This window comes from Kogia breviceps, chromosome 2 (assembly GCF_026419965.1).
Source record: "Kogia breviceps isolate mKogBre1 chromosome 2, mKogBre1 haplotype 1, whole genome shotgun sequence".
NCBI classification, from domain to species: domain Eukaryota; kingdom Metazoa; phylum Chordata; class Mammalia; order Artiodactyla; family Physeteridae; genus Kogia; species Kogia breviceps.
This window is the reverse complement of record NC_081311.1, coordinates 58,402,501-58,418,211: the sequence shown is the minus strand read 5'-3', so window position 1 is coordinate 58,418,211 and position 15,711 is coordinate 58,402,501. Positions and strand designations below refer to the sequence as shown.

The window sequence follows — 15,711 nt, the reverse complement described above, 5'->3', positions numbered from 1 at the left end:
AAATCCTCTCCCTCTAAGGTGGATAATTTGCCCCATCTTCTTCTGTTCTTAATTCTCGTGTTACACTGGTTTGAACAATGTGGAAATTGCCAATGTTTAACCAGTTTTGACCTACAGAATGGCAGTTTCATATGGCTCAAGCTAACACTTAGGATTTGACATACAGCCCAGGCCCCCTAGGCTTTTGCTTTGTGTGATTATTGACTTCGGGTGGGGGTGGGGGGTTGGCTCAGGTGACTGCAACGTAATGCTAATGAGCTTAGATCAGAGGTCCTAGGACTGTGTGGGCTTCTGAGCTTGTCCCTTTCCCCATCCCAGTTGACAAACCTTACTCCAGGCACCCACCCTGACAGTGATGTTCCAGATGGGGCTGGAGGGCACAGTGAGGGAGGCTGGACCCCATCACTGACTGGTGTGGTGCAGTGGAAAGTGCAGTGGCCTTCAGTGCTCATGAGCCTGACTCTGAGTCTCAGATCCACTCCTCTTTAGCTGGTGACCTTGGACTTACGTGTTTTGGTTTTTAGGCTTCTCATCTTTAAAATAAGAGTGTAAAGATTTCCTTCATGATTTGTGAAAATTAAGTGACTCCAGCCCCACATTTAGTGCTTGATGATTGTCAGGGTTAAAGGTGGCTTCTCTCAAGTTGTAGACTGGCTGTTAGAGTCTGACACCAGCATTCTATGTCCTTTGCAGGGAAATGCTGCTTCTACTCATAGATTATCAGGGAATTCCAGCCAGGTTCCAACTGCCCTGTGATAATGCAGTGTTTTTTTTCCCTAAGCAGGTTAGGAACTGATATCCCCATTATGTAGCATATCATGAAATGAATGTTATTGTTAAGTATAAGGACAGGACATATTAGTGCTATCTTTTATTACACAGTCTTCATTATAAAAGAACAGCTATTGCTAGAGTCGTCCCCATTTGATAGGTAGCTAGACATTGTTCTTGTGCTGTTGGCTCTGATTAAGGCTGGGATAACGCACTGTTCCTGCCTGTTACGTCCATCAGGAAACAAGGCAGACCAAGGTAAAATAGATGAGCGTATGTTGGCAACAGATTAAAAAGACTGGTGTAAAGTCCATTAATAATTCTCATATTTAGGATTTGCTTTCTACTCTACTCACCGAATCTGCGACATTTAATCTCTTCTTTGTGAGACCAGCTGAGAGAACCTTTTTCCCCTTCTGAGTGATAGGCCTGGATTTTCTGAGACAGAGCGTTTGTCTGTCAGGGCCCATGGCTGCTGCGGTGATTTACTTGCCGTCAGATGATGTTGGTGTCCGGTTGGTGATATAGCCTTGCTGGATATGGGGAAATTTGTTACCTTTAGCTTTGACAGGAAGATAATTGCTGATGGTTAACAGAACTGAGCCAAAGCCATTGGTTTTTCAGTAACACAAGTACAGGACTGGCTTTAAGAACCCTGTTTTTCCCTGCATAAATGTCGGTTCCAGTTTTTTGTTTTTTGGTTTTCTTTTTGTAAAATGTGTGTGTGTGTGCGTCTTGATGGAAATGTACCAGAGTATTCTTCTTCTTTTTTTTTTTTAATGCTAGCAGTATACTACCATGAGGACTGAGGGAATGTTTGTTCACTCTACAAAGAAAAGAGATTACGGGAGATTTGAGAGAGAGAGAGAGAGAGAGAGAGAGAGAGAGAGAGAGAGAGAGAGAGAGAGAGAGAGAGAGAGTGTGTGTGTGTGTGTGTGTGTGTGTGTGTGTGTGTGTGTGTGTAGGAGGAGTGTGGTGTCCTGCAATACCAGAAGCAGCCAGCCACTTGCAAAAGAGGTTTATCATCAGTGGGACATTGTTTTGTTAGGCACCTCTCCTGAGAATACGTGAATTCACGTGGCTTGTCAATTTTTCTTCACACTGTGCAATCAAGTGATTGCTTAGACAATACTTTGTAATGTTTGAGCCTCAAGGGCTTCTCAGTAAAAGTCTTAACAGGATAGGAACAAGCTCGGAGCATCCCAAGGCATAGAAATGTGCTTCACAGAGCAGTGGGCAGGTTCTATGATGGGCACACACAGTTCTCCTGGAAGACAGGGGAGGGGGCAGCCCGTGGGGTATAATTTGAGAAGTCTCTGGAAGGAGCATGGGCAGTGGAATAGAGCTGTCCTCTTGTCCTTCCTCTCTCATTCTCGGGCCATTGTAATGATAGGCAGGCCCCTGAAAGGCCCCTGTGTTGTATTCTCCCTTTGGATACCTGGATTTAGAAGTTGAGGTGTTCTGCCTCAGTGACTTGGTGGACTTTGGAGGTGTCGCTGTTCACCTGCAGGGAAGCTTACTTTCTGGGGCACTGAGTCTTCTGACCTGCAGTTGCTGTGGGCTGAGAGTAGCAGTTGACCTCCTTTTTCTTCTGCATTTTGGAGAGTTTCTAACTTCCCCCAAGATTTGGAAAGGGGGAGAGAAGTGTGGGTACTATCAAATGAAATATTGGTGTTATAACTTTTTCTTGGCAACACGAATACTCTTCCTGAAAGCTTAGGGAACTCTAGGTCCTTCAGCTTTGCAGAAGAGAGTCTCCTGAATCATCACGGTGTCTAGAGGTGGGAATCTAGAAGAGCCTTTGTCAAGATGCCAGGATTTCTAAGAGGAACCAGATGTTGCCCTCTTTGTTCAGCCATGTGCCCACGTGTATGGATGACCTTAACCTTTGGAGGCTGGGCTTATCACCCGTCCTCATTCCTCGCATCTGTCCAGTCACCAAGCGCTCATCATCCTTTGCCAATAGAGTTGTCACATCCCTCCCTCCCCTTCTTTCCCTCTCTGTAGCCACTGCCCTCGTCAAGGCTCTCATCAGATCCTCCTTCAACTTTTATAATGGCACCTAGCTAGTTTGTGCCTTCACCTTCCCTTCTCTTGAACATATCGTACTCATTGATTCCGTACTTTTCTTTCTACGACACTGGTGGGGCTCTGACAGCAGTGTACTGTTTATATCCTACGACTTCCTACCTGTTCAGACTTGCCCCCTCTTTTCTTCCAGACTGTACACTCCTTGAGGGCTACGTTGAAATTCTGTTTGTTCTGAAATGTTCATTCCTCTCATGCCTGCCCATTATGTTCTATCATTCAAGGACCCACATCAGTGCCATCACCCCCAAGAAGTACTTCCTATTTACCCTAATTAGAAAGACATCCTCTTTGGGGACCACTTGCTGTATTATTACTACTAGTGCTGTTCACTGTGCACTCATGTCTCTGTTGCTTCTGGCTGGTAGCCCCTCGAGGGCCAGGGCCAGGTCTTGCTCTCCCTGTCTCTCTGCCACCTGGGACTGCCCTTTGCACAGTGATCGCTCAGTCACATGTAGTGAGTGAGTGAATGAAATTAGAGTTTGATGATAGACTCACAACTCCTGAGTAGTTTATTGCTAATGCCTGGTAAATGACTTAATTCTTTAAGTTAGGTTATTATTATTATTATTATTATTATTATTATTATTATTATTGAGAACCCACTGTACACGTATCAGCATTTTCTCCAGAAATACGGGGAAGTACACATAGATCATGACTTACTGATTCCACACCCAAGGCAGACACCAGCACTCGGTCTCCACATCCTCTGATATGGTTGTGAATTTGGCTCAGAAAGTCAGTCCTGGCAGCTGCTACCAATCATTTGAGTCAGATTTGGAAGCAAAACTTTCCTGCCATCTGCGGTTCTGTTATGGTGAGAGGTCCTGAGAAGGCTGACGTTGTCCTTTCCCAAGGGTACTTACTGTTCACAAAGGAGATTAAGTCAATATTTGTAAAGCACTTAGTATGTGGAACATTTAGAAAATAATACAGGACACTAAAGGATTCAGAGCTAAATGTGTGTGTGTGTGTGTGTGTGTGTGTGTGTGTGTGTGTGTGTGTGTGTGTGTGTCGGGGGATGAAGATGGTAAGTTACCAGGGGAGCTTGGAAAGTGAGAGAGCATGCAGGGCCAGTGCAATCAGAGAAAGCTTCCTAGAGGAGGGAGGTCTAAGGGCCCCTGAGAGGACAGCCTGTGGCAGGGGGAGAAACAGCCCAGGCAGCTAGTCAGAGGAGGCAAACCTGGAGAGACGAGAGATTTATGTTCTTTTCTCGTGGTTGGGTAACCTCTAGAGATGGAGAGGCCAGAAGTCACAAGGTCCTGGGATGCTGCCCCAGCATTCTCCTTGACTCAAGAGCTGGTACTCATCACTGAAGAATCCTTTTTAAATTCTTTACTGTGAGTGAGCATTAAAAAAAAAAAAAAATCATCATTTTTGAAATCTGCCTTTAACCCCCAGATCATCTTTTTCCATTTCTATTCTCTGGACAGTGAAAAACGGGAAGATTTCTGTGTGTTTGTTCTGCTCTCCATGGGTAACCTCTCTTCCCGCATGATAAATACACATTTGAAAATATTGATTTGCTGCTACCCCTTTGAAAAGCTTAAGAAGGTTGACCTCTGCCTCGGTGTTCTCAGACTTGAATTTTTCAGACTGACCAATCGACCCTGCAAAAGGCTGAGAAACGTTACCTGCGGTCCTGGAGGGCCTTTCCCAGAGGCTGAGGATGCGGTGGTGGCAGCTTGGCAAATGCCGAAAAGGAGCGACTCTTAAGAACATGCTGTGTGTCTGTGGCTCAAATCTAATGACTTTTCAGTAGCTTGTAGGAATGGGGGAATCTCCATTGTAGAGCCCGAGAGAGTCACCCCAAGGGAAGTGCCATTTTCTAGACGTCTCAGAAACCCTGGGGTCCGCACGCCCACCATGGAGGATACTGTGTCATGCCTTAAAGTTGGCTTCTTCTCTGCCTCCCGCCCCCATCCCACCAATTGCTCTCATTTTATTTTTTTTCCTTGGTTTTACCACTGTGTGACCTCGTGTTGTATTTTTTCTGAATGACAATGAAAGTAATTGAAAATATTGATTGGCAGTACAGTTAAGTTGTCAACACAACCATTTAATTTGTCAGGAGGACTTGTTAAATTGTCAAAAATCATATAAAAAAACTCCTTCAGTCACTGATGATATACATTAGAGATGTTCATGAATCAAATGGGCCATTTTGGAGATAAGTGTTGAAGAGGAATTCTAAAATGGTTTTCTTCAGCTATGTTTGTGTTCTCCTTTTTTTCTCTGTCTCCTATCTTTTGCTCTGTCTCTCTGATCACACGTGACAAAGAATATTGGAACGGTTTTGGGGAGATCAGGTGAGTGAGGGGGTTCACTAAGTGTATCTGATGGCGGAAGGTCATTTTATCCCAGTTCAATTAGGATAATCTGAGGCAGATACTCTGACGAGAGGCTTGGATGGTTCCTTCCCCCTGTTATGTGTAGAATGTAAAACATGGATCTTGGGGAACTTTTTTTTTTTTAAGAAAGTTATCTTTTAGGGGTTCTGGGCTCTTGGCTCTGCCAGCCCTTTATGAGGGTGGGTGGGCAACATCCAGCTTCCTGTTCAGATTTTTGAGACACTGCTGGACACTTCCTGCATTTTCACTGTTGTTCATTTAGTTCCTGAAAAGCTTATGTTCCCAAGCGGAATTGAAATTAGCTCTATTTAGATTAATTTAAGAATTATGCTCTCTGCTACCCATTGGTCAAAACGAGTCAGGTCATTCTTGATATTGTCAGTCTCTAGCTCTACTTAATATCATAGTATATTAGTGCTCAGAAATCCAACTTGATCTAGCTTAAGGTAATAAAGGATTTTACCGGAAGGCTACTTGTGTCACTCCCATAGTTCATGGGGCGGAGGGGGGGAGCCTAGTGTGGCAGGCAGGGTTCTAAAAACGGCCCCCAAAGATCCCTCACCCCCCTAGTCCTGAGAATGGCGAATGTGATCTCACTGCCATGATCGTGTTAAGGGTATAATGCACAGTGGACCCTTAAAAATGGGAGATTTTCCAGGTGGGCCTAATCTATTCACATGGTCCTTAAAAGCACAGGCCTCTCTTTAGCTAGTGCAAGAAGAGGACCTCACAGATATTTGATGCAGGAGAGGGATTTGACATGCCGTAGCTGCCTTGATGATGCAGAGGCTGGTGTGAGAAGGTTTCCAGGCAGATCCTAGAAGCAGAAAGCAAGGCCCAGCAGGCAGCCTGGAAGAAATCATAGACATCAGGTCTGTAGCTGCAAGGATATGGATTTTGCCTGTAACCTGAATGAGCTTGGAAGGTGCTTTTGTTCCTAGGGCTGCTGGATAAGAAGCCACCCTGACTAACACCTTGATCTTGGCTTTGTGATACCCTGAATGTAGAACCCAGCTGAGGGCTGGGGCGGGTGAATGCAATCCTAGGATTGTAGGCATGCATCCACTTCTGTGGCGAGAAGCCAAGGTATATCCGATGATAGGCAATGATAAAAACCTATGTCTAAATTAGTCTAAAAGAACTACTTTAATAAGTATAAAATAAAAATTCCAAGTCATTGGAAAGCATTATGTTTCACTTTAATAGCTTTGTTTTTCTCAGTGGTATATAAAATCATGGAATATTAAAATCAATGGCATATTAGATTCAAGTAATTTTAAATAAAACATTTTTATGTATTACACATTAGTTATCTTATAAAGTAGGAATATTTTACTTGAAGAAGTGGAAATTGGAGTTTTGGCATGGTGATTGGCTAGAGTAATTGGTGCCTTTGTAAATTCACAGTTGCTAAGGTGCCTCTAGATTAGAATCTGGGAGAATGGGTCGCGAGCCTGACCTAGATTAAAACTATGCTAGTCATGTGCCTCAGCCTCTCCACTCCACAGATGGCTTCTGCTGCCCTCTACCACCTCACATGCCCCTGGGCTCTCAGCTGGAATTTGTGGTCAGACAGGAGTGGGTTGAGAGGTGAGGATTAGGACCAAAAGTGTTTGGAGTAGATGCCTTGGGTATTTGCGTAATATGGCCTAACTTGGTATCCTGCTATAGCAAAAAGAATACACGAGACCATCTGTTTGTAGCATCTTTGCCATTAACTAGCTGTGAGACCTCAGTGTCACCATTCACCTGCCTTGGGGTTCTCTGTTTCTACATCTGTGTAATGGGAGCCCTGAACCATAGCACCTCAAATGTTGATTGCAGCACACGTGTTTTATTTCTACAAAATTTGCACAGTGCCTCCTTCATTGCATTGTTTTGGTTTCCCATTTCTTTGTAAGTTGGCTCCTGTTTTTTGAGTGCCTGTGGCTTGCTGAGCTCCGCACAGGAGAGAAGCTGAAGATGTGGTCCTGACCCTCAGGGAGCTTACAATTTCATTCCAGGGAGAGGACAGAAATCTGAAATAGGACTAGTTTAAAGATGATGTGAGTAGCCAGCAGAATGATCACTGTGGACTAGTAGGAACTGCAACATTCTGGAGTAGAATTTGTTTGGTTTAGGATGGAACAGCTGGAGGGTAGTGGGTAAATGGTCTGTAAACTGAAATAAATCAGGAGTTCTTACTGTGTTTGTCTGGTGGGGTCTCAGAATTGCCTCGTTTGTCCTCATCCTGGGCATTTAAATGGGCTGATGTCAGCTGCAGAACACTTAAGAACCTTAGAGGTGGCCCTTTTCTTTGGGCTTCATCATCTGAAGGTCACAGTGGAAATTGTGGATGTCTGAGTCCCCTTTCTTCACATAAGTCTCGACTCAGCCACCAGGGCTTGGGTCACTGCCATAGCCAGTTCAGAGTCATCTAATACTGCCAGTCTTTCTGCTCCCTGAGGTCATTCAGGGCCCCAGGCTCCTCCTTCCTGGTTGCTCTGCCATTCTTTAACCAGTTGTCCTTGTCTTCATGGCCAGAGCTGGTGCACCAGCAGCATGATGTGCTCTATTCCATGGGAAGAAGGGAGGCATAGCCAGCTTCCTTCTGCAGGGGATGACATCACCTTTGCACACATCACGTTACTGATAGGCTGCTGGCTTGATCTTAGTCACACGGCAGCGCAGAGCTGAAGGATCGCTGGGAGATGTAGGCTCTAGCTGGACTGCCATGTATCCTGCTTGCAATTCAGGGGGAATTCTGCTACTGAGAGGGAGAAGGCGGGGAGTGTGTTGGGGACAGTTGGCAGTCTGGTTTTTTGCCTGCCCTTTCACTCAGCAGTGAGCCCTTTGTAGCCAGCATTTATACCTCTCACCTTTATGACCCCAATGTTTATCCTAGAACTTAGTCCGTGATAGGTATTTAAGAAATGTTTTCTAAAGGAAGGAACACATCATTGAATGAGGGAAGAAAGGGATCGGGGGACGGCACCCACAGTTTGGGGGGGCCTTCTTTCTTTTGTGCCCCAGGCCATGTTCTTTGTATCTGAACACTTTTAGTTGAACCATGAGTGGGCTGTGCTGAGTTCAGCCCGTGAGAGGACGCTTGGCTACAACCGCCACGCAGTCTTTGAACCCAGGACTCGGGGAGATGGAGGAATATTTCATTAATCCGTGCACCATTTAGCCTCCTTATCGAATGGCCCAGACCTCTTCTTTGTTACGGACAACAATGAAGGGTGCCTTTAAGAAATCTCCAGTGAGTGCCGAGGCATTGCAGATTAGGTCAGTAGCACTGCTGCTAGGTTGAGCATGATGGATGAGCCGGAGAATGAGATTCTGCTGCACGGTATTGTGAAATCTTTTCATTGTCACCAACGGGCCTATGAGGAACTGATGAATGAGGGAGCAAGTGTCAGAAACGCCCTTCCTTGCCCCAGTACAGTTTTCATATCTCCCTGAGCTACAGGATGAGTATTGATAAAAAGTAAAGTTTAAAAATAGCCACGGAGTGATGGGTAGCCATGATTTAAGGAGAACAGCAACGGAGTTAGAGAGGGTTCATTTTCCTGAAAGTGCATGAGAGGGAAAAGAACGAGAGAGAGAGAGAGAGAGAGGAGGAGGAGGAGAGAAGTGGCAGAGCCGGCCTGCGAGGGGAAAGAGCAGGAGGTTTTATAAGAAGCTAATGTGATGAGGACGACGAGGGCTTTGATGGATGAGTTAGATCCATCTGGTCGCAGTATATGTAATAAATAGCCGTGCTCGGGTTTGACCTCTCCCACTTACCAGACACATCTTTCTCTTTTGGGATATCCAGGAGGGAGCTTCCATTAGAGGAAAGAACCCGTCATGAGCCAGAGCCGGGGATGTTTATGGGCTTGTGCAGAGGGCAAAAAGGAGATGGGGTCCGAGTTACAGGTTTATAAACTGAAAACTGGAGCCTGCGCGCCTTGCTGAAGACGATACTGGAGCCGGAAATGCATTTTTAGGGCTGCGGCTGGTGCTGATGGGAGGGGAGGGCAGGGAGGAGGAGGGCCGGGGGTGGGCGTCAGTCCCGAGGGCTGTGTGAGGGACACCTTGGTTTCTTGCTCACGGCAGAGCCCAACTCTCTTTGTCACACCTTCCATTTGCTGTGAGCAAACGTTAAATGAAGCCGGAATTAAATGGGTCTATAACTAGGTGTGCCATTTTTAACTGGGATGCTTTGTGAGTGGGGGATTCTGGTCAATTCAATTTTCCGGTTACCTTGTTGGAAACATTATAAAATGTGTTTGCTCATATTCCTCCCTTAGAAAATTCACAAGAGTGAGTTTATCATTGCAGGCCTTTGTGTTGGTTTTGGCTTATCGTTTTGCACATCAGTGACTGTTGTCTTCCCCTGGAGATAGAAAATGTGTCTGAGCCCGTAGCACCCCCAGGGAATTCAAGTTAAAAAGACTAGCCTGCTTTCTCTAAAATATGGAGGGTTTTTTACTTTTAAAAAATGTTTGGATAGCTGAAGTTTTATGAAACAAGAAACGTGTAGGAGGGAAGTGGAACTTGCCACTTGGCTGTAGAGCTGGGAGCACATTTGGAAAGAGAACAGATCTGTCTTCAGGGGGTCAGTGGAAAATCTGAGAATATCAGCAACTTGTTTGCTTCCTTGGGATCAAAAGGGTCTTTGAGAAAACCCAGTCAGAAGCCCCACCCTGCCCCATTTCCCCGCTCTCCCTGGAGGAACTGGCTGGAAACGGGGAACAGGTCCCCACAGTGGCAGACCTCCTGCAGCATCACCCTGTGTCGGGGAGTTCTGTGTTCTGGCCAGCACGGTTGAGTTTTCCTACTTGTTGCGGGGCACCTCCTGTGTCAGCAGCTGGGGTGTGCAACATTAAAGGTTGAGTCAGAACATCCATCGCCACCGTGGTAACTCCTGCCCCTGGGAATATGGTCAGAGCCATGGACCCTCTGCCGAGAAACTGGCATGCACATGCACATTTTTTTGCATACATTCCAAGCGAGTTTGCTACCCTTGCCCTCTGAATTCTTTGTCAGGTTAAGAACTCAGCTAAGTAATTATGAAAACCTATTACTTACACACTTAAACACACCCACACGTGTACGTATATATATGCCTTTCACACATTTGCTTGTACATGTGAAATGATTAACATCATTCAGCTCACATCCAACTTGTTGATGATCAGCATTCAGTACCAAAGGACTCTCAAAACCCTGCCTGTTTAAGAGCATTTGTTTTTCGTGTAATTTAAACACAGTCAAGATGCTTCTGTTTACTTTGAACATTAGTTACAAACTATAGCAGAAATCCTCCTGTTGCAAAAATAAAAGGGGTTGGGTGGGTGGGATTTAAGGCCCCTCAAGTGGGGCCATGCATCCGAACTCTGACTCAGATTTAGGTTTAGTTTACCTTTGCTACATCCTGTCACCATCTTCCCTCCCTCCTGTTCTCTGCTACTGTATTTCTCAAATGCCCAATGCCCTGTCCTGGCCAGTGACCTCTCTTCACAAATGCCCCCATACTGCAAACTCACTTTCATCCATCATCCCTTCAAAACTTTGTTTCTTCAGTTTAATTGTCTCAGCTGGATAGTAGGAGGAAAACAGAGCTCTGAAGCTAATTCATACTAAAGTGTGAACATCTGACCACTTCAAATTTCCCATGGATAGTCATATTTAAAAGAGGACATGTTTTAACCCAAGTCGAGCCCCAGCTACTGAATTTTGGGTAGTACAGCAGTGATGTTAAAACAACCAAAAAACCCCCCCCAAAAGACAAAACTGTTTACAGAAGAGAAAGCAGCTGAAGAGACAAGGATGATAAATGTGGGTATTGTCCTTCATGGGAGAACCACTTGGAGAGATTTGAAGACAGAAATTTACCTCAGTCGCCAGGGACAGAAAAGGGAGAATTTTGTAGAATTTCACAATCCTTCTAACTGGAGGTTTCTATAATGGAAAAGAAAGTGGTTTTTAATAAACCTAGTCTCCAAACTGAAAAGGACCTTCCTCCTTGTAGGGGCAGATTGTCAAAACCTTTGGCAGATTTTCGGTGATGTCGTTGTGTGAGGATGCAAAGAAACATGGGAGTCAAGATGAAAAATGAGAAGCTGTGAATCGTGGGAAGTGGTTCACCCATCCCTAAGGTACTTTCTCTCTTATGAAAATAACTGATGCTTTTTAAAGAAAAAGCAAAGTAGAGAGAAGAAAAATGGTTCCAATAGTCTTGCCAGCCCCCGAATTAAAAACTCTTAATATTTTGATATATTTCTTTCTAGTATTATTTGACTTTTTTAATATATACAGTATTTTATATCTTGACTTTCTACTTGATTTTATAGCATGTGTGTTTTCCATATAATTATATACTCCTAATGAAAAGTACTTTAATGACTACATAATCTCCTTGGAGCAAGGTTTTGTTTCATCTTGTTTCACTATTGTTCACTTCACAGGTACATGTATTCCCCCCGGTATGGGTTTGGGTTTCTTTAGTTTGAAGCCCTAGAAATAGAAATGCTGGGTCAGAGTGTGAATGTGTTGAAGGGTCCCCGAGACCTCTCGCCGCATGGCTTGAGTGAGAGGTCAGTGCAGAGTCCACCCCTGTTAAAGCTGAGTCTTGGGCACAGACTTGGTCACACAAGAGAGCCCTGGTCCTCGGTTGAGGGGTGTAGAGAAACCTCCTTGGAGGTGGAAGAGAGACAGGACTGGGACTCCTTCATAACATCCTCTCAGATGAACCTTGGACTTCCCTCTGATGGTCTCCTATAAAAAAGTATTGGTTCGACAGGGCTGCCATAACAAAGTACCCCGAACTGGGTGACGCAAACAACAAAAATTTATTCTCTCACAGTTCTGGAGGAGAGAAGTTCAGGATCAGGGTGTGGACAGTGTTGGTTCCTCTGAGGATTGTGAGGGAGAATCTGTTACCTGCCTCTCCCCTAGATTCTGATGGTTTGCCAGCAGTCTTTGGTGTGCTTTGGCTGGTAGACGCATCTCCCCAATCTCTGCGTTCATGTTCACATGGCATTCTCTCTGTTGCAAGTCTGTTTCCAAATTTCCCCTTTTTATAAGGACACCAGTCATATTGGGTTAGGACCCACCCACCCTAATCCCTCATCTTAACTAATGACACCTGCAGCGACCCTATTTCCAAATAAGATTACATTTTGAGGGTCCTGGAGATTAGGACTTTGAACTCCGAATTTGGTGGGGGATATAATTCAACTGGTAACTAAAAGGATTCATCAGGCAGATGGAAGTGAGCCAGTGAAGCCTGGCCCAGAGAGCAAATCACTTCCCTCCTCTGGGCCTGGGTTTTTACCCCTCTAAAATGAGGGTGTTGGGCTAGAGCAGTGGTTCTTCAAGTGGGGTCCCCAGACCGGCGGCATCAGGATCACCCAGGAACTTGTTAAAATGCAGATTCTTCGGCCCCACTCCAGACGTACTGAATCAGAAATGCTAGAGGTGAGGCTCAGAAGTTAGTGTTTTCTCAAGCCCTCCAGGCGGTTGTTTCACACTGAAGTTTGAGACCCTCTGGACTATTTGATTGTCAAGATCAGAATTTTGAAATGTCAATATGGTATGGGCAACACTTGTCCAAGGGCACCACCCCAGGCATGTGGCCTGTCTACAGGGATGTAGATCCCCAGCCAGTTCTTTTGTTTTTGTTTTTCTTCTGGGATTCTGTTTTCTTCTATTTTTTGTTTCAGTTTCTTTTATTGAAGTATAGTTGATTTACAATGTTGTGTTAATTTCTGCTGTACAGCAAGGTGATTCAGTTATACATGTATACATTCTTTTTCACATTCTTTTCCATTTCGATTTATCACAGGATATTGAACATAGTTCCCTGTGCTACACAGTAGGACCTTGTTGTTTATCCATTCTATATATAATAGTTTGCATCTGCTAGTCCCAAACTCCCAGTCCAACCCTTCTCCTTGGCAACCACAAGTCTGTTCTCTATGTCTGTGAGTCTGTTTCTGTTTTGTAGATAAATTCATTTGGGTCATATTTTAGATTCCACATATAAGTGATATCATATGGTATTTGTCTTTCTCTTTCATATCATTAAATATGATAATCTCTGGGTCTATCCATGTTGCTGCAAATGGCATTATTTCATTTTTTATGGCTGAGTAGTATTCCATTGTGTGTGTGTGTGTGTGTGTGTGTGTGTGTATATATATATATATATATATATATATATATATATATATACCACTTCTTCTTTATCCATTCATCTGTCAGTGGACATTTAGGTTGTTTCTATGTCTTGGCTGTTGTGATTAGTGCTGCAGTGAACATTGGGGTGCATAAATCTTTTTGAATTATGGTTTTCTCCAGACATATGCCCAGGAGTGAGATTGCCCAGCCAGTTTTTTAAACACAAATGATAAACTAGTTTGTGTCCTAGATGAGTAGGTAAGTAGCTAATTCCAATGGTTTTGTAAGGCCCTTCCGTCTTCCAGTCTGCATCCTATACCTTCAGAAAAATACATTCAGTCAGACTGATGTTTATTGATGAAAGAACTGTATCAGGCCCTGGGCTCACATTTTTTTAATACTATTCCTTCCTTGTGCAATAATGTGACTTTTGTTTTCTCCAAATTTCAAATTGCCCCCCGTTTATTCCAATTTCCTAAGGGACACTAATGGCGAGCAAAGTGGCTGGTCCATGGACCTAGATATAAAAACACCCTGTTATTGATGTATGGATTGTACATGAAGACCTAATGGAGACTGCTGTGGGGTTCAGGGAAGACCAATTAGGGAATTATTTCATTAGAGCCCAGCTGACATGCTGTTATATCTACTAATTTATTTAGGCTAATGCCTTTTGCTCATCTTCTTACAGCCATAAGTACCTGTCAATAGTTGATAATGTACTTGAATTTCCTTAAGTATATTAATATTTTATGTATTGGACATTCTATAGCAGGAACCGAAGTTTACCTTTGACTTTGACGTCCTGATATTTAGCGTCTTATTTATATGAATAAAGTAATACAGATGTAGCGTCACACACTGGCCATTCAAGTTCCTCTGCCTCTGACATTACCTAATACACTTTTTTGAGCTGTCCTACCTGTATGAATGTGTTTGTAACCCTTGTCATAGAACAAAGCTGTGCAGAGTATACTGTGTGTTTCCCATGTCAGCTGCTGGTTAACATCTGCTTTGTCCTTCAGTCCCTGGTAAGACATCTTATTTACCTCTTCTTCTTACTAATGATGCTTTGTCCTTTACCTTTCATACCATGACTAGGAAGTCCTTGTCACTGTGCCTGTGTGGTTTATCCAAAAGAAAGGTAATTTTAATGCGGAGGTCATAGAGCCGGGTGCCAGAAGGCTTGGGTTCCAACCTCAGTTTGCTGACTCACGAGGTCAATCCAGGAAGGTCGCATCTTTCTCCTTTCTTTCAAACCCAGTTGTCGGCTGGAATGAGACCTGTTGTACCTCTGAGTGAGGGTGATGGGGATACAAAAATGAAATAGTGGATGTGACACTGCTTTGAAAAATAGAAAGCAATGTACACATAGATGCCAGGGATTCTGTGCATATCCATGCACATTTGAAATTTTTGTCCAGTTCAGATTAAAGACAACTTTATTATTACCGTTAAATCTGCTTACAGAGCAAATATGCTAATGTGTGTGTGTTTCATGGTGGCGGGCTTGCTTTAATCCTTCCTGCTTTGGGATGCTGCTGCATTTCATTTTCTGGCAATCGGGCCTGGCAATGATCAGCTCTGATATTTACCACATTTTATTAATGTTATTTTTATGATCCTGCAGGAGATAATTAGGATCAGGTTTGTTTTTTTTTCATTTCCATATTGTGAAATTTCAAGCCAAATAGTGACATGGTGGGGAGGAGTGAAATAGCACAGAGAAGGAATGTGTTACAAATAAACTCAACCCAGAAACCATATTTAACGGGAATTAAAATTAATGTGGCCCTGTGTTCATTATTTATATCTATTATGTGGAAAATACGTTACTGGACTCTCAAGAACTGGATGTTAAGAAACGTTCTATCCCTCCCTTTGGAAACCCTCCAATTAACACACAATCCAGAGGGGAAAAAAAATTGAGGGGTTGGGGTAGACAGGAAATGTTTTCTTTGATTTATTTATTTTAAAACCTTCATTTAATTTCTAACATTTAATAAAATCAGACATCAGCTGGATTGAACTAATTAACTTTCTTTATATCAGTGTGAGAGTTAATTTCAAGCCAGCCTCTGTTGGCATAGCCTTATGTTTTGTTTCCTTTTAAAATCTGTTCTTGGACAAGTAGGTCTGGATTCAAGCACGTGTTCTCTCCATACGTAAAATGATCAAAATAGTGGAATTAGGAGGACAGTTCTGTGACTATAAACCAGATCTTGGTTGGAACTGTTGCCTCCATTTATACACAGAGAAGGCTCTCTGCAGACTTTAATTTATAGAGGCTGGATAGGTCCTGGTTAAGAGTCCCTGATCAGTAGTCAGAAGACCTGAGTTTGAATCCTGG

At 43.7% G+C, this 15,711-nt stretch overlaps 1 protein-coding gene across 2 annotated transcripts in view; it reads left to right on the top strand.

The window, feature by feature from the left end:
* Positions 1-15,711, top strand: part of LRMDA (leucine rich melanocyte differentiation associated) — a 1,104,731-nt gene that overhangs the window by 509,605 nt on the left and 579,415 nt on the right. Inside the window, exon 1 of one of the 2 annotated variants that reach the window (XM_067025313.1) lies at positions 11,263-11,338. The exons of the other annotated variant lie outside the window; for it this stretch is intronic. Within the exon in view, the coding sequence (XP_066881414.1) occupies positions 11,295-11,338 (44 nt within the window). The 5' untranslated portion in view covers positions 11,263-11,294. Of the gene's footprint in view, positions 1-11,262; positions 11,339-15,711 lie in introns of those variants that run through there. 2 annotated transcript variants of the gene reach the window in all.